Consider the following 19,739-nt stretch of genomic DNA (forward strand, 5'->3'; position numbering starts at 1 on the left):
ACTCAGGGAATGGGGGGCGGCAGGGAGGGCACACCTGCTAGAAATGTAGGCCTCATCATTGTAGATAGCAAGCTATGTATATTAGTAACAACAAATATGTGTTTAGTATTCTAACACGTAGCAAAAGTAAAAAATGCATTTGGCTAATATTAGCATTAAACAAAAACACTTGATTGGACATACCCTGAAAAGTCAAAAATGTAAGAGAAATGTTAAAGTAGTTTTCGAGCAGGTTAAAGTATGAGTAGAGGCACTACATCCCAATATTAATTTATATTGGTCATAGCAAAAATCATCAAATTGCCTTGAATATCAGAAATAAAATAGTGTGGTCCTTTAGATCAGCACATCAGGTACAGGTTCTAGAAACAGAGACATCCATTGTTCATGTCAGTTCTTGTCTACCTCATGTGAAAGCAGACTTACTAACGCAATTTTTTTTTTTTTTACTGATAATCTGCAAACTCTTTGCTAACAGTTTTTTTTACTGCTATACACTTTATATAATGTAAATATAACCTTTTTGCCAGGCCCCAGATAGCACTAACAAGGGCCAGGTTCAAATTTAGGGGTTTAACACCAACTTTCTAAATATGGCTCAATCCCCACCTACTTGTCACTTACTCTTTTCTCAGCTGCTACTTTTTTTTTTTTTTTAATTAAACACATCACCAGGGATCCCAGCTTTCCATGATAAAAAACCCAAAATTCTCCCATACAAATACATAAAAATCTGTGTATTTCCATGGTGAGTCCCCTCCAAAATACTGATTGGCCAAGGCCCTGCCCTTTGATACTGATTGGCAAAGAGGGGCGAGGCTGCGTGACAGGCATCCCTCTCATCCAATTAGCAGTGGAGGGAGAAGGGAGCAGCTGCCATTTTGGCTGTTTCCCTGTGTGTCAGGGGCTTCTGCCTCCATCTCCCCATTGCTCCCTTATGGCCACAGAGAAAAGACCACCTCCATCCTCTATCATCTGCTTTCAGGTATTTGAAGACTGTTATCAAATCTCTCCTCAGACTTCTCTTCTGCATGCTAAACAACCCTAGGTGATTCAACCTTTCTTCATCAGTCTTGCCTCCCCAGCCCCTAATCATTTTTGTTGCCCTGCACTGGACTCTTTCCAAACTGTCCACAATCTCCTTGAGGTCTCGGACTTGATACTGGAGTAGTCCAGGTGAGGTCTCACCAGTGCAGAACAGAGTGGAAGAATTACCTTGACTTGCACTTGATTTGCAAGTGCCACTCCTCTTAATACAATCCAAAATGCTGTTGGTTTTTTCTGCAACAAGAGCACACTGTTAGCTCATATTCAGTTTATAATCCACTGTATCCCCCAGGCCCTTCTCTGCAGTACTGCAGTCTAGCCACTCATTCTTCAGTCTGAGTTTCATGCATGCAAGTATTCCATCCCAAGTGCAGGACTTGGCATTTATCCTTGTTGAGTCTTACTTGACTGCAGCAATTATTTTACCCCCTCCTCACTCCCACATGCTAATCATCCCTATCCCAGACCACTCCTCAACCTTCCCCTGCCAGCTCCGCTCCCCCTCTCCCAGCACAAACTCCTGCTCACTGCCTTACCCCACTTCTGGCCCTACAGCACCATGTTGGCTGCACCATCTGCCTTGGTGTCGCACGTTGTAGCTCAGACTGCCCAGAGGCCATGTTGTTCTGCCTACCTTTAAGGCAGCAGTCATTTTAGGCAGGTGATGGCTGCCAGGACACAGCAGCAGCATGTGGTTGACGTGGGAGGGGGCGAGGGTTTGTGTGGGCCACAAACCTCTGCCAGAGAGCTCCCTGCAGGGCACTGCCACTCGCACACAAAGTGGTGCAGTTCTTTTCTATCTGTCCATCAACACTTACATCCTGCCTCTTCCTTACAGATCTTCAAACCAAACACACTGTTTCTTAGTTTTTTATTTGACAGCTTAATTTTTAAAGACTTTACAGACAAGTGATTTCAGCTTCTTCATTTTTTAAATCCAGATTATCTGTAAATTTACAGACATTTGGCAACCCTGCCTAAAAGATGGAAACATCCTAAAACCTCTTTTAAATTAAGAAGCGAAAGTTAAAATCTCATAATGCATTACTCTGTATTTGGGTGTTGATAAAGAGAGAGGCATTGGAGCTGTTTGGCAGCCCAGTAGAAAAATAAATCTTGAGGGGAAAAATTGCTTGTTAATGCTTGTAGCAATTTAGATTTGTTATAGTCAAGTTAACCTGAAATCACAATGATGCCATTCATCCCCACCCACAGTAATTAGAAGCAAGAATGCAATATGTTTAGTACATGAGCAAAATAATTAGCATCTAAAGATAATACCAAGAAGTTATCAACAGCATTCCAGCTCAGCAGGCTCCAAAAGGGCACACCACTGCAAGATTACTTATTTGTGCTTACCTCTCTCTCTCTTTGGAATCCACGTGCCTCTGGCATTTACCAGCTGCTTGTTTCCTTCACCCATCTGTTCTGGCTGCATGGGCCTAAGCAGTGGCATGCCTCTAATACCTCCCAGCCAGCTTTTGTGAAGTGGTAAAGATCACTGAAAGGTGTCCAGCTGGTCTCTTCTACCTCTTTCTTTTAAGTGCCATTTTCTGCTTTGCCTCCCCTCCCTTAGCATCTGCATTTGCAAGTTCCATGCAAGGTTTCATAGATAGAGTTGTCCATTTCTAATTGCACTACAAATGATTATGCCAGACCATTTACTACCTACACACTCCTTTAGTATTAACTGCAGTGAGATAAAACAAGCTCAGCTTTCTTCAGTTACTTTAATGAAGTCTTTAAACAAGAGCATGTTCCCTGTGTAAAAAAAGACAGTAAAATAATTAGAAAATATATAAATCACTCAGGAAATGCACAATAAGTGTTGGATAGATTAAAAGAAACAAAATGTTCCATGAAAGTAAACAGGGGGTTGCCATTCTTTTCAATAACAGTGAGTCCAGCATAGTAAATCTTATTGACCTGATGATAACATGCATTGTATGCTTAGGAGCAGGCTTTCTTGGGAGGAATAGTCAGCTAATGAACATACTGAAAGTACAGTAGATCTTGAATCAACTGTCTGTGGAATTTCTGCTGTGGATACAGGGAAGGATGAGTTCTTGGCGAACAAACCAACAAAATCTTTTCTATACAATTTGTTTAAATAATACTTATTTAGTTGTTTCTGGGACAAATTTTCAAAGCTGAAGGCATGCGATGCATGCGTAACAGCTGTGTTATGTTTACGCATACTGTTACTCTGGTTACATTTCTAAATGGTTAGCCATATTCTTTGTGCGTAAAAATGCTTGGCTGTTACGCACAAATGAAACATAAGCCTGATATTTCAGATTGAAACTGGGGACCTGTGAAGTATGGCCGATTTCAGCTCAGAGGCAATTAATATACTCAGAATATAAATGCTGAATATGCATGATTAAGAAGTAATGATGAGGCGTTTTAATGACACAGCACTATATATGCTATACTAATAATGATATTGGTACAGCATTATACTAAATAAAATGACAATTTCATTTAGCATATTTAAAAATTCTAGACGAGAACAACTAACTAAGCAACCACATCAGTGATTTGCTGTTAAGGGAAATCTAAGCAGGGGTTATATTAGTATTAATATGAACAGAGCTTAATTACATTGTTCTAGCATCTTTTCAATATTAATATATGTATTAAGGCTGATGAGATTGCTGAAGTGTAATGTATATTGATTATATACATTATTCTAGTTTTATTTGTTGTGTATGGAGACTAATAAATGTCATGTTTTTCAGATCAAAAAGGTTGCAATATATCTGTGTCGGAATAACACTATTCAAACAATGGAAGAGCTGCTTTTTGAGCTGCAGCAGACAGACCCAGTGAACCCTATAGTCCAGCATTGTGATAATCCTCCTTTTTACCGTTTTACTGCCAGCAACAAGGCCTCAGCTGCCGCTTCTGGTATGGGCTAAATGTTTTTTTAGCTATGACTTTTCACTACTTTCTCATTTTTTTTCAGATTTTTTTAGTTTCTTCATGCACATTCATATCCATACATACAAGTGCACACATTTTAGGGCCTTGTTTCACATCATGGCAAAAGTTTTTGCATTTATGGAGTATTTCATGTCTTGTAAATTTGCATTCACTTTTCCTTACCATTTGAAAAGGATACGATCAAGATCTGGTGAAGTATTTGAATTGGTTCTTCTATCACTAGTATCACAGAATGATATGCCACCAGCGACCCCATGATCACAGCAGGGAAATCTCTTTGACAGGCTAATACCTTAATTGTGTTGTAGGCCTAGTTTTGAAGGACTTATGTCACTTTCAGAAGAAGGTAGTCAAAGAGAATATGACACAATAACACACTGCATGTCAAGCTCAGCATCACTGGCATCCTACCAAGTTCTGCAGAAACAGTAGATTAATCTGCTTTTAACAAGCTCTTAGTACAGAGCATGAGAAAATGCCACCAAATTAACCTGTCATTTGGTGCACTGCAGATCATGCAGGTAGAACCTGTTATTTGGAGATGTCATTATTCATGCTAGTGAAACTGATACTGTATATGCATAATCGCTGTTTTTGCTGTGGCCTACAACAGAAACTTACAGGGTTTTTTGTTATGTTAGTATGAATGAAAAATAACTTATAAAAATATTATGTACCGTATTTAATGGGTGTGCTTGTTGCCATCCCACATACAGGAACCACCTCTAGCAGTAATACTGTTGTAGCTGGCCAAGACAGTTTTCCTGACATAGAGGAGAGCAGGATGGTGAAAGAAACTGATGAAAGGTTTGTAGAATGTGTGCATTTTTCTTCAGTATTAAGGGTCATATCCTCAGCTGGTAATATCAGCCAAGTGCCATTGTCTTCAGTGGAACTACACTGATTTGCACTTGCTGATGACCAAAACATTGTTTTTATTCCAAGACGAACGGTTTAATGCTTCAAAATTGGCACTTGAGGTAGGTAGTAAAAGCAGTTGTACCCAAGTTCTGGTTCTGGTTATCAAAAGCTGTTATTGTATATGTATGAGACCTATTCTAACCAAATTGTGCTACATAGCTTATATTCTTGTAGACTCTATCTGAAGAGAAGAAAGCAGAGCCAGGGAATTGGCTTAGTAGGGGTCGTGTTCTTTTGGTCCATAGGGAGTTGGTGGAAATTTGTGTACACCTCAGTGGGCACATCTACATGTTCATTAATGCACAGTGGTTACTGTGCAGTTAATTTAGTACTTGTATAAGCAAATACTAAATATAATCAATAAATATAATGAATATAAAAGTATATACTAAATAGAATCAATTTAGTACTTTATAATCAAATACTAAATCAAGTACTATTCAAGATCACAGTCACACCAGCAAACACCTTTTTAGTGACACTGACTGTGCAGTAGCCTAATAATACTGTGCAGTAGCACATTAGCATTGTTTGTGATATGATGCGCTACTGCACAGTATTATTAGGCCACTGCACAATTAGCGTCTAGTGTAGATGCACCCGGTATCCCTAACCGCAGAGAAAAGAAGTGTCATTTCATTCTCTTTTAAATGAGGTAACTATATGATAAGGAAAGTCCATTTTCCTCATCTGAAAAGTATTTGCCAAGTGCTCCTATCATGTATTTTATTTCCAGTCTCCTGCATCCTCTATTTATTGTTTTACTTATAGCAAAATTGTGAATGGGTAAAGACACAAGTTGAAGGGATATAATTTATCCCATAGCACAGAATAAGTTTATTTTCTTTTCTCTTAGTAAAACCATTTTTCTTCATAAGGGAAATGTACCCATTAGTGTATGTTAGTCTGTGGTTTTTGTTGTCCATTAGTATTACTTCAGAGTCAAGGATCTGAGCCATCTTTCACAAGTTTGGGGCTCAAATGAGCAAAGGCAATCTACTCCAATAACTTCTCTAGTTTCCTGTTTTATATTTGTCTTTTTTCAGATCAGTCTAGTAATTTCTCCATGCCATGGGCTAGATTAGGTTTTTAGATGATCAGGCATCGAGTACAGTCTGTAAACTTGCTAGAAAAGAGAGTGTAACCAGACTGATACATCAGCATAGGCAGCAGAAAGATTTGTGTGAGTGCAAGGAAAATAAGCCACTTTGCCTCCAGGTAGCCTTTTCATTATTTCTTCAAAAAAGTTTATAGCTGTAATGTGTTAAATTGAGTTTTTAAACCTAAGGGGCAGACAGGTAGAACAATATTTGTCATTATCTGCATCAGTTCAAAACTTGCCTGTACTTTCAAGGGTCTTGGCATTCAAACCTACAGGAGACTGAAAGAGTGAAAGCAAAGGGAAGACTGCCATGGTATATATTCTTCATCCCCAGTGGAGGACTCTTAAGAAGAAATGAAGAATAATTTGTCAATTTATCACAGTTTTTATTGATATTTATGGATTCAAAGAAAGCAATAGCCAGGAGTTGTTTCAGTACTGTATTTCAAAAACAACGTGTAAATCTTAGAAATTTCTCTTAGTATTGACTTTGTGGGTCAAGATATAATTAAAAAAATCTACAGTTAGTAATAGAAGGTTTCTTAACTGCTCTTACAAGAATAGGAACATTGTGGAATAACATATAATCAAACTAGATGATACAGTTCATGTTGGAGAAGCAGTAGCACATAAAAGAAATGTGTTTTTGAGATGTGTAAAAAAGCTCTGACTGGTCTAGAAAAAATGTTTGTGCCAGTGCAACATCATCATGCTGCATCATAGCTTTCCCAGGTGATTTTGCTTTACTTTATGTGGTAATGTGATGCAGGGGGAAGAAGGGAAGGGTTATATCATAATGATACTGTAGTGTGGCACCAATGCACTGTGTCATTAATGTGTCATGTTATGACAGCTAAATGTTTGGAATGTCACCATGTATCTTACATGCTGTTTTATCACTCTTTTATTTTATTTTCAAAGTCTGTCCACTCATATTCTGTCATTGTCCATGCTCCCTATTGAAGTTATGGCATTCTGCTGAGAATACAATTGGTTATTGTGTGTTTCTTCATAGGTGTTTTCCTCTCAACATTTCTTGTAATACACTTTGCTAATTTTTTAACGAAAGCCAGATAAATATGCCAATAACCTTCAATTCATATGCATGCAGAAAAATGCAATAAAAGAACATTATTTTAAGCATTTGAAAATCAGTAAGTGCTAGATTTAAGGGAGATAGCAAACTTAATTTTGCCTTCTTATGCATTTATCTTGTGCCCTGAATGATGTAGGTGTCCTCTGGGTGAAAAGTGTAAGATTGTTTTACAAGAAACTATCATAATATGTGCACTTAAAGGGCAAAAATTAAAATTGAAACATTACATCTGATGTTTCCTAACTTTGGAGGGCTTGATTTTATTAATGTTCTTGTAATGCAGTTTCCTTTATGCAGTTTCCTAACTTCGCTGTGATAGTCTCTGTCTCATTTTTGCATCATCAGCAGGCCTTGAACCTGCAGCAAAAATTTCTGCCACTTAGTTTTGGAGCTAATTTGGAGAAAGCAATGGATGATGGGCTGCTACAAAAGGATGAATCACTAAAGCCATGTGATAAGTCTGAGGAGTGATTGTGAGGGGTTTTGTCTGCCACCAGCTGTATACGAGACCCTTCAATACACCTGCTTTGGCAGCTTTCAGATTTTTATAACATATTTGCAACTGCTTCCTTAGTAACACCATGGCCATAGCCTGAGAATGTTCATAATCGGTTACTGTTTTGGCAGTCTACCAAACTTTCACCAAGGATCACAGGTGACGTTGAGGAAATGGCAGTAGTTAACAGTTTATACCTGAAAAAAGCCTGGATAATTTCATGGTACAAACAAAAGGTAGTTTTGTATCCTGAGGGTTTCCCCCTTGTTAAAATGCAAAAGCTTGTTGCAAACAAGGGAGATGTTAGAGCTTCTCACAGACAGGTTCCAAAATAGGAGGTGCCAGGCAGTATAAATAGAAAAGATGCTGTCAGCTCACGCATTAAGAAATCATAGCTGGAAATAATGAAAACAGATATTTTCTTCTTGAAACAGTTGTTTATGTAACTGTTAAGTTAATCTAAAGAAAGCTTTTAATGAGGATTTTTCTTGCATTTCAAGGTTCAGTAATGTAATCAGAGTACATACTCGGCTAGAGTCAAGGTACAGTAACAGCTCTGGAGGATCATACGATGATGACAAAAGTAAGTCCTTATATTCAGCCTGGTGCAATTTCTTTGGATGTTTGTGGGAAAGGAAACCTTTTATTTGTAGGTAGTAAATAAAACCTGGAAAAGTCTTCTGTATAGTCTAGGCACAGCTTAGGAAGTTCAGTGCTGATAGCCTCCCCATGTTATTTTTAAACTGATCTTAGGCTTAACTCATTCCTTTGCTATCTCAGGGCTCAAAAGAACCTCTGCACAGGCAGAGATTTCCTGGAGTGAAAAAGGAGGCCTTTCCAAGCAGCAGTGTTTGGAAGTGCTTTCACTTCACGAGGTATAGTGCTCCCAGGGGCTCTATGTCAGCACACTGAACATTAGCATTTGACACATCAGGGTAACAGATGTAACCAGCGCTTCCCTCCCCACCCTAACAAAGCCTTGCCAGTATGTAGGTGTGGCCAGTATATCTATGGGGCCCCTAAAACATACTGCATCACCAAAACTTATCCCTGTCACCTGTAACTAAGTTATGACCATCTCCCATGGCGGGGCATTCAGGAGAGGAGTAGAAATTGGCCTTTGATATTTCATATCGAGAGTATTGGCAGAAACTTGATATATCTGTTATTTATTCAATTTGGCTATTAATTTTGGAAGTGGGGTAGCATGAATTCATTTCTGTAAATGACGGTAAAGAAGCTAATGAACAGATTTCATTTAAACCCTAAACTATATGTTAGAAAGGACAAAAATTCCTCAGCATATGGTAATTGATACAGCAGTGTTAATGAGGATTGAATGAATTAAATTTGAATATTTTCAAATGCATCTACAGCTGGGTAGTTTTAACTAAGGTTTTGGACAAGCTGGCTTCAAGGGAATAGCAGAGTGCTGGCTGAACGGAGTTTTGGAATTTTAAGTACTTTTGTTTGATTCCTGCTTAGGAAAGCAAGAGTTTTTGTGTACTCTTTGTAAACAGACAGGATTGTATTAAAGAAGTACTTGACACTATCATCAATTTCTCCAGTTAATGAAAACAGTCTGGGAAAGCCTGAATATTACTATTTGAATCAAATTGGGGTGACAGTAGCAAACTAAATATTTCTGCAACAGTGGCTCCAAAAAGAGAAGAACTGGAAGACTTTAGGAAAAAATGGGTAAACCACTGCTGCCTGAACTCCAGATTAGTTACAATTACAGCAGTTGTCTAGAGAAGGGGTCAGCAATCTTTTGGGAGCCAGGTTAGCACAGCTCACTTTAAAGGTGGGCCACTGCCAGAGGTGTAAATAAAGAAGTTTGGGTCCTGAGCTAGTGACTCTCTTCTGTGTCCTGCTCCACTCAGACCACAAACTACCACCCCAGTCCTCTCTGTTCTGTGCCAAGTACTGCTCTCTCACTGTAGCTGCCCCTCACCCATGCTGTCGATTTGCTGCCTATGACCAATTTGATGGCAGCAGGAGCCACAACTGCAGAAGGGGGGCATGCAGGAAATTAAGGACAGCTGGGATAGTAACATGCTACTGATTGCTATTTTCAGCCTGGTCACTGTTCATGTTGTTGCCTCTGATTTCCTATATCTGCCAAGGTCCCAATGCACATGCATCCATTGATATGATGCAATCACTTCATGGCCCAGATCTGGCCTACAGCCCCTGGTCTAGAGTCTTACATCCTTTTTATATCAATCCAACATGCAGTTAAGTAAAGTTTACCCATGCATTTGGTGCTTTTCATCTTCAGAGTTCAGAAAGGACTTACTTCCTGAACATCAGCAGCGTAATTTGCTCTGTACAAACAGAGAAGAAAAAACAGCCCATAGCTGTAAGAGCATAATTCTATATTTCCATTAGTTTGCCAGTCATCACAAAATGTGAGGTAAATAAGTGTTGCTAGTTTCTCTCTTGCAAATAGCCAAGCCTGAAAAACAGACTTGTTGAAACTGCCCAAGGCTAAACAGGATTCTGTGGCAAAGTCATAATTAGAACGCAGGGTCTTTGCCCTCAGTTCTATTCGTAGTCCCTTCACCGTACTACCTATCTGCCTTACTTTTCTTTCCAACCCTCTTCTTGACTTATTATCAAAGCACAGCACCTTAATTCAGAGTCTTCATTCTCTTTTCCCTCCAACTTCCATTTTGTATAACACACCAATTTAACTGCATACCCTGTTACACAGTTACCACAACTGGTACCAAAAACATCAGGCTGCTTTCTCCAGTTGGATGAATCATAGTGGCATTTGCAACAAGCTTATGTGCTAAAGTAACTTTCTGTTTTTTCAGGAAAACTGGGGGGTGGGAAGAAACTCACACCAAATCAAGACCTAAGTTAAGAAAGGTGATACTTTCCTTTGGTCCATCTCCTCAAGCCATGCATCTGTTTATCCCTGATTTTACCTGCAAAGTGCTAACCTGTACAACTATAAAAAGAATGGTGCAGTGGTTACTTCTAGGTTTTCTGACAAATATCAAGATGTAAGATAAAATATGTGACACTTAAAATGAGGTGCCTTGTATGGGCATGTTTAGACTTCTCAGGCATTTATTCACACCTGGAAGAAGCTCCTCAGAATGCAGGACAAGCATGCTTCTACCTTTTGCATGTCCGGGAAGCTGCACAACCGACTAGTTGCAGAAAGCGAAACTGTGCCATGGCTTCTCTCCACTCTCCCCTACCTGCTTGATATCGATTGCATTCCCAAGAGTCCAGATTAGTCTGTCACTGCCCCTCTGCACAAGGATTTTTTTTTCCCCAGGTCTTTATGGAAGAGATCTTATTTGAAAGAATAAAAAGCTTCTTATCTCCCTTGCTCACACAGAACCTCGCTGAAGGGACAGGGACATTCTGTGCCTTAATGGGGTAGTTATTGTACTGTTAAATGGATTAATAGTAAATAACAGCTATATTGTGTTTTTTATTTGCAAAACTTGGAAACTATCTGGTAAATCATCATCCTAAGTTCCGTAAGGCAAATAGATCCTATTTAACTCTATTTATAGAAAATTTAATTATCCAGATTAAAATGTCTAGATTTATCTGTAGAAGGAGTAAAATATCACCTACTGGAATACAAAAAGAATTGGCATAAATTTAAGCCAGAGAGAAAAAAATAAAATAAATGGAAAAAATTCACTCCCTAAAGGATTGTATTTGGTAATAGTAAAAAAGACATGAAAAGAAAAATCAGACTTGCCACTCCTGCACTCTGGAAAACATGGAAGACATTTGGATAAGAATTAAAAGTATTGTAAATGAGACAAGTGGCATGCCAATGGGAATGTTGGAGCTTGAGGAACCAACATAAAATGTTGGCTACATAAATTAACTGGCTGAGAGACAACACTGAGAATTTAAACAATGCAGAAAAGAAGAAATTAAGGGTTAAGGAAATGGGCAGGATAAGAAATCAATTTTAGAATATTTCAGAAAGACAACTCCAATTATTTGGATATGTGTCAGAAAGGGATTTGCAAAGTACTCAACATGATGCTACATATCTACGTACAATGAATAAAAATTAGAGAAAAACTTGAGGATGCATTGCATGGACTCTGAAGAATGACATAGAACAAAGCATTTTAAAGATGAATGAGGCCATGAAGCAGGGGCGAGACATAAAGTGGTGGTGAGATTTCATTCTACAACATTGCTGATGAGCTGATGGACAGGAATAAAAGAAAAATCTATTGTTTATTACATCCAACAGCTGTCTCACTAAACCTAAACTAAATGCGTATTTGAGAAGCTTCATAAATATTTCATCCCTGTTGAAAGAAATTTACCACACTGAAGATGTTTTCACATTCCTTGTTTTCTCTTGCTAAATCAGCAGATTTAATTTTTAGCTTTTCTATAGCATCATTCAGTGGGGCATTACAAGAATATGACACTGCTATATGGCTCCCTGCAACAGATGCCAGGCTATGGCCGTTATATTGACTGAACTTTAATTTTTGAAGAGTGAGTCCATTCATTGCCAGTGATCTGCTCTGTGATGTAGATCCTAAGTTACTAAAAAACAAACCAAAGAAAAGGAATTTAGCTGCAGCCCCATACAATTCAGCACTGCCTGTAGGCACTATGTGGGGGCCCAAGGACCCTAACCCCCCCTCGGGAAGGGGGGGGTGACCACACATCCCTAATTACGCAGGACAGTCCCAAAATGGGAACATCAAGACCCAGTCCTGGGTTGCATGATTCAGGAACAGCATTTGTCCCAGATTCCCAGTATCGTGCAGGGATCCAAGTATCTGTTTACCGCAGGAAATAACGGATTACCCCATGCATGCATGTGCCTCCCAGATTTGTGTGCAGGGAAAGGGTGGATGTGGGCTGCCCACTGTGGTCTTAGGGCTCCCCACCCTGCTGCTGTCCCCCTGGGAGCTCCACACCACCATAGTAAGGTGCCTTGTGCCTGCCTAGCAGTAGCAGGGGCGGCAGCACAGAGTTGTGCCCCCCATTACTGCTGGATGACATAGAATGCCTCACTTTGGCAGCATAGCCAACACAGGGCTCCCAGGGGGAGGGCAGCAGAGCAGGAGCTCTGAGCCCGTAGCAGACAGCCTGCATCTGCCCCCGACCCCCCTACAGACTCCGCTCAACTCTGCTCCAGCCATGCCACTGCAGGGGCAGGGGGGGCATCATCTTAGGCATCCCTCCCTCCTTCTGCTCAGCTCTGCTCCAGCCATGCCACTGCAGGAGGGGAGGGGGAGGGGCAAGGCGGGCATCATCTTAGGCACCACACCCCCCACCGGCAAAACTAAAAGTCAGCACCTATGGCGCTGCTTGCTTGAACTATGTTACATTGGTGAAGGAGGGATTAAGCATGCAGCATTTATTATTGCAAGCCTAATGTCATCCTGCAAAATGATTCTGAATGATTGAACCACTGCATTTAGCATGAACTTTTTTTCAACCCTGAATAATAAAGCTGTTGGTTTTTATGACATGCTAAAACATATTTTATTACTTTACCATGCAGATGATCCTGTTTCTCCATACACAAGCTGGCTGTTGAATATTGTTGAAACCAAACAGCCACAACCTTTGCCAATGCCTTATAATGGGGGATGCTGGGCACCACTAGTTGACTACCTCCCAGAAACCATCACACCACGGGGACCCCTACATAGGTGAGCATTACAGAGAAAAGATTCGTCTTCCACCATACATTTTTACTGTTCCAAATATTTCCATTTGAAATCAGAAAGATTTTCACTTAGACTTTATAGTTCTAATGCTTCATTAAAATTGTAGCTTGTTTCTGGTGGGTGAGATCAGAAGTAGTGATAGAAAGTTCTGAAGAAACAAAACCTGACTAGAAACTAGAACATTGTCTTTCCCAATCCTTAAAAAATTGCTATTCAAAAAACATTTTTCTCCTGATTTTTCCTTTTTTTTGTTCTTACTATGCTGTACATATGCTGGAACTCCTCTTTTACATAATCTGTATTGACATGAATACCATTGTTGTACTATATTGACATGAATACCATTGACATGAATACCATTATTAATTTCAATAATTGTATTTTACAGTAAAGTATTATAATTTCACGTACTGTGACTTCATTTTGACATTTATATTCAAAAGAAAATTTAGATTTTACAAAATATAAAGATTATTTAATTCTTGCAATAAAGCATTATGTATACTCATTTTTTTTGGTTAAATGCACCTTGCACCATAAGAGCTTATGACAGAGATCAGTCCAGGGCACTGTTGTGCGTGCCCTTATCATTATTATCCTTATTAACATTAGTTTTAATATTGCTGATTTTTAAGAAATGATCTCAATGTAAAAAGTAAAACAATAATCAGTTCCAGCTGTGAATAAGAGGGCAATTGCATGAAAGCTATGACCTGAGTACATCCTGAATATGCACTGAGCCAAGCCTGCTGTATTTAATCTAGCTGTTGTCTGGTGTGCTGAGCAGCAGTCATGAACTCTACCAAACTGTGTGATAGATGTAGATCTGGAATAAATTGGAAATTAATTTCACTTGGGATACATGTCAAGAGCTAAATTTCATTTCCCAGCACTGTATATCTAGTGCATTAACCCATGTCCCACCTTGTCATGTCTTATCAGTTCTTATGTGATTGCACAGCCTATTTCTGTTTTCTATCTCCTAGAAGTTTTTAAATTCCTGTTGTGATTTTTCTTACTAGGTGCAATATTGCTGTCATCTTCATGACCGAAATGGTAGTGGATCACAGTGTAAGAGAAGATTGGGCCCTCCACCTTCCCTTATTACTTCATGCTCTCTTTTTAGGTAAGACCAGTGGAACAAGAATTAAAGAATTGAAATATGAGTGCATTCCAGTGCCAGTAGTCTTATTGAGACAGTGGAGTTAGCAATATTTAAAATTTTCCTTTCATACCTTCCCCTATAACCTTTATAAGATCTCTCTTTTCTCACTGGTGTTTTGTAACATCTGTTCTTGAAAATGAACTTGATCATCTGGATAGTCATTATTGCAGCATTTTTTATACCAGCACTCACTGCTCCAAGTATTTTGTTGCCTTCTTTTGCCCTAATTTTAATAAGACATTTCAAGCTCTCATAAACAAGTGTTTACCATACTAAAGTAGCTAAGAACTGTATAAATATTATCTTACTTATATAAGTGCTAAAGATTTTTTTGTAATACATTATGAAAATAGTCAGAACATATGCAATGAATTAATAATAACTGGCACTCTCAATTGAGTTCTTAATGGGAAGAAGGCCACAGTCCAAAATTTACCACCATAATTGCAACTAATTTGCATTCTTATCAGTAGTCTCAGAACAGACACTCAGGATTCAATGAGCAGGTAGACCAGTGATTCTTAACCAGAGTGCTGTAGCACTCTAGAATACCTTAAGATCCCTGGCAGAGTGCAGGACTGTTGCAGAGCTCTGGGACAGTCCTGCCTTGCAGATGGCCATGGGGCTTGAGTTCTCAGTGCTTGAAAGATTCTGTTGATAGAGCTGAGATCCTTGATTCTACTTAGGATTTGGCTCCTGCCTCCAGAACAGGGACCTTGTAAGCATACAAAACCTCTGTTGAGGCTTCCAGACTTCCAGATTTCCTGTCCTTTTTTGCTGTGTACACTTATAATACCTTTCATAGAAGATTATGTAAAATACCTATCTCCTGAATTCTTCACAGGTAGCTCTAAAAGAGTATACAAAACCAATCTTAACCAATCTTAAAACGTTCTAGGCAACAGCAACATTTGGCTTAAAAATAAAAATGGATTTACCCTTTCAAACTTAACCTGGAATCAAGACATCAGATATCATGAGAAGTTGCTAAAAGGACAAAGAGTTTAGCTTCAGTGTAGTGTGAACCAAACAAGTAACTAACAGCTGATAAACTAGCTAAATAGCCAGTTTGGTTCAGTTGTAGAGGTCTGAAAAATACAGCTGTGGCATTTGTAATCAGAAATGTTATGAGTCATTCTAAAACCTTACATTTTAATAGATCTGTTATGAGAAATCAATGAAGAGACTTAAGACTAGAAGTAATATACAAGGCAGTGGCCACATCTATGCAGCCCAGAGGCCCTGTAGCTCAGCCTGGTGCAGCCCACAGGCCTTAGGCCCAAGCTGGCACAGCCTGCAAGGTGTTTGGCCCCCAGCCACTTAGAAGTTGCACAGCCCCATCACTAGTGATTAAATGGAGAACAGGATATATAAGGCCTGGAAACATAACTCAAGGGATTCTTAGTTTTTGAGAGTGGAATGTAGAAGTCAAATGTAATCCCTGGGTAACTTTATGACTTACATTTTGAATTAACATTCTGTTTTATTAAGGTTCAGTTTCATAAAATTGCCATACAGCCCATGTAAATGTTTCTGTGCTCTCGTTAGCAGACCTTCACAACAGTAATGATAAACCTGTTAACCAGAATCATGAATGTAACATGCTAAAATAGTAGTGATGTTATGCTTGAATGTAAGTAGGCATAGTGGGAGAGAGAACATGAAGGAACTCACTGCAAGAAATTGGAGATAGTTTGGAGTTAAACTGAGCATACGTGTACTAATATATTGGAAGGAGTTGGAAAATATTTAAGATGAAGTGAATTTACAGTAAAAACACAGATAATGGACTGTATGAAGCATAGTAATACGGAAATACAGACTAGGTGAAAGTACTGGAAAGTAGATACATATATAGTTGAGTCTTTGCATGGGTGACTGGTGTGTCCTGAGTCTGGGGGGGCACCAGATTGCCAACGGGAGTGTCCCCCATCAGCCAATCACCGACCGGGGGGGCGGGGGCTTTGCAGCTGATGCTTCCAGGGGGTGCACGGCCAATCTCAGGGGGTGCACATGCACCTGCATGCACTCCCTACACATCACCAATGGGTCTTCATGCTCAATGAGTAGTCATCAGTGGCTCAATGTCTGGCTGCGAGGAGGCATCAAATGGAGTTTCCCCATAGGTCTGTCCAGCTCTAGTATTAGTCAACATTTTAATGATTTGGATGATTTGGGTGGAGCTGCAGATACTCTGGAGGGTAGGGCAGGATCCAGAATTCATTAATTCTGGATAGACTGGAAAAATAGTCGACAAATAATCACGTGAGATTCAGCAAGGATAAGTGCACTTAGGATGGAATAATTACATGCACAAATACAGAAGGGGGAATAAGTGGCTAGGGTGCTGTACTGTAGAGAAGGACCTGGGGGTTACAGTGGATTATAAGATGAATATGAGCCAACAGTTATGATTTTGTTGTAGAAAAAGCCAAGAGCGTATTGGGTTGTATTAATAGGAGTGGCGCTTGCAAGTCAAGGGAAGTAATTCTTCTACTCTGTTCTATACTGGTGAGGCCTAACCTTGACTACTGTCTCCAGTTTTGAGCCCCACATCTCAAGGAGTATGTGGACAGTTTGGAAAGAGTCCAGTGCAGGGCAACAAAAATGGTTAGGGGCCAGAGAGGCATGACTGATGAGGAAAAGGTAAATGACCTAGGGTTATTTAATTTGGACAAGGGGGGCACGTTCAAATGAGCACGCATGTGCCTCTTGCAGCATCTCAAAGCCCTTTAAGATGCTGCAAGAGGCATGTGTGGGAACAAAAAACTGTTCCCTGTGCTGCAAATTTGCAGCAAGGGAGCTAAATTAGACCCTTGGATATCCAGGGGTGAAAAAATACCCCAGGCAAAAAAAGCAGGGCAAGGCACAGTCCAGGACCATGCCCTGAGGCAACCAGAGGCTCGGGTCCTCCACAAAGATGCTTTGGTAGCCAGCCAAAGCATCTCTATGGCTGGCCCTTGCTCCAGTGCTGACTGGACCTGGGCTCTGTGCTGGTAAGTAGGGGATGGTGGGGGTTGGAGAAGCGGGGAGGGAACCATGGAGGGACCCCTACCCAGCCCCATTCCTCACCTGCCCCCCAAGCCCTCCTGATTGCTGCCTCACCTGGCCCCATCCTCCACTGGCTCCTGCAGCACCCCCATCACTGCCCTGCCCGGCCCCAGCATCCCAACAATTTAAAAAAAAAAAAAAAAAGGCCCCACACTCACTGGTAGTAGCAGCTGCTGTAGGGGTCACTGGGGCCTCCTGGCAGAGCCCCCCTGCACAGCACGGGGCAGCAGGGACCAGCCCTAGCCACCTGACACTTGCACTGCCACTGCCATTTTGCATGGGGGCAGCTGGGATTGGCAAGGCGCCATGCAGCTCCACACACTGTCAGGCAGCTGGAGCTGCTGTGGCTGTCACCCAGTGCCCTGCATGGCTCAGCCTAAGTGGCCCCAGCTGCCTGACAGTGCGCAGAGCTGCATGGCACCATGCCAACTGTGGATGCACCCTCACAATGGCAGTGTGGGTGCCAGGCTGCCTGCCCCATGCTGTGCAGGGGGGTGACTCTGCCAGGAAACCCCAGTGACTGCCAACAGCTGCTGCTACTACCGGTGAGTGCCAGGCCTTTTTTTTTTAATTTTTTTAAGTGCTGGGAGGCTGGGGTTGTTGCCATATTTGCCCATCACTTAGGGGTGTGCTCATTTATTCGGGGTATGTTTCTGGGGTTTCTGTAATTCTATCAATGTGCTGCTTGTGTCACTTGTGTTTCTATATGGAGCTGTATCTCTCCCTTCTGCAAGTCCTCACCCCCAATGGAGCTATCTTGCAGGACTCCGTTTCAGTGGGGCTGGGTTCCTGCAGCCACCAAACCAGTCAAATACATACACACAAACAGATTAATGTGACACACCTGACGCAGCCGGGTTGATCAGCACATACAGGTTGACACCTTCATATGCCAGGAATCAGTTAATTAAGGTAACAATAAAATACAGTTGGACTAAAGCACACAGGTGAACAGAATACCTCTGAATCAGGCTGGGTGTCCAGCTGACACCCTCATGGGCCAGCATTCAGTTCATTAGGGCACATCTGAGCCAAACTGGGTCAATCAGCCAATACAAGCTGATCCCCTTATGTGTCTCAAACTCAGCACGTCCCATTCTTTTGCCCTAACCATCCTAGTAGCGATAGCTTCTTGATGAGCGAACCCCACAGTATTTCTGGGTTTTACAGGGATCTTTAGCTTAGGTAAAGGAAGTGTTGCTGCAGAGCAAGTGGGGAAGGGAAAGTAGAGAAGGAAAAATACACCCAGTTACCACCAGTTTGACTATAAAAGTTATTTATTGCTAAGTATATTAAATTTATTATGGCATTAGTAATAATAGCCATGCAAGGGAAAACAAAAACAATTACAGTATTACCCTGGTTTAATTGAGTATTTGGGGAAACTTAGCTCAAGCTTAACTAATAAAATTCAGGTTCAGAAAGCTATGCCTAGAGAGAAAAAGAGAAAGAGGGAGAAAGAGAAAGAAAGTGAGAGCTGGGATCTCACCATTCCAAGGCACTTGGATATTTTGTTGACAAAGTTCCTAGCACGATCGTTGAAGGTTAAACAGGCAATGGAAAGAGACTATCTGTTTATCCCAGCTTCTCAAGAACAACAGCAGATGATGTCAGAGAGATTTCTGCCTCTTGAAGTACACTGTTTGCTGCTTTATAGCTTTATAGCTTTCTTATACCCTTAGTCTTTGTGGGGAGGACTTTCACCAGTCATCCTGGGAAAAGTATGACAGCATTTGTGGTTAGGGCTTCAACAAGCTGGACATTGTGATGAACCCTTAACCATTGTTCAAATGTCGCCCATACTCCCTCTGACTCAGTCTCTTGCCTTAGCATTCCCTAACCTGACAACCGAGTTTTAGTCAATGAAGTTTAAATAGATCTCCCATACTGAGAATGGGGAATGTACAGCCTGAGATGCCTATTAACATTTTATTCTGCTTAATTTTGGTTAGGTAAGGTGTGGGGGAAGGGCAGGGGGGAAGAAAAAGTCCTTTGTAAGTCCAGCAAGCTGGGTGCCAGGGTTTCCTCAGGAACTCAAAACTGACAGATAACAGGGCCAGGTGGGGCAGCTATCAGGGATCTGGGGGTGCAAGTGGGGAATGGGGCCAGGTGGGGCAGACATCAGGGGTCTGGGAGTACAAGTAGCAGGTGGCACTGGGCAGGGCAGCCATCAGAGGGTCTGGGGGTACAAGCAGGGGGTGGGACTGGGCGGGGCAGCCATTGGG

The 19,739-nt window shown here is 40.9% G+C and overlaps 1 protein-coding gene across 1 annotated transcript in view; it reads left to right on the top strand.

Moving 5' to 3' along the window:
* The window catches only part of FRY (FRY microtubule binding protein), a 480,115-nt gene that overhangs the window by 314,479 nt on the left and 145,897 nt on the right, over positions 1 to 19,739 (top strand). The window contains exons 34-38 of the mRNA XM_019523795.1: positions 3,789 to 3,957; positions 4,710 to 4,800; positions 8,109 to 8,191; positions 13,130 to 13,280; positions 14,321 to 14,424. Coding sequence (XP_019379340.1) covers positions 3,789 to 3,957; positions 4,710 to 4,800; positions 8,109 to 8,191; positions 13,130 to 13,280; positions 14,321 to 14,424 — 598 coding nt within the window. The remainder of the gene's footprint in view (positions 1 to 3,788; positions 3,958 to 4,709; positions 4,801 to 8,108; positions 8,192 to 13,129; positions 13,281 to 14,320; positions 14,425 to 19,739) is intronic.

This window comes from Gavialis gangeticus, unplaced genomic scaffold (genome assembly GCF_001723915.1).
Source record: "Gavialis gangeticus isolate Ggan-Ray unplaced genomic scaffold, GavGan_comp1, whole genome shotgun sequence".
NCBI classification, from domain to species: Eukaryota; Metazoa; Chordata; order Crocodylia; family Gavialidae; genus Gavialis; species Gavialis gangeticus.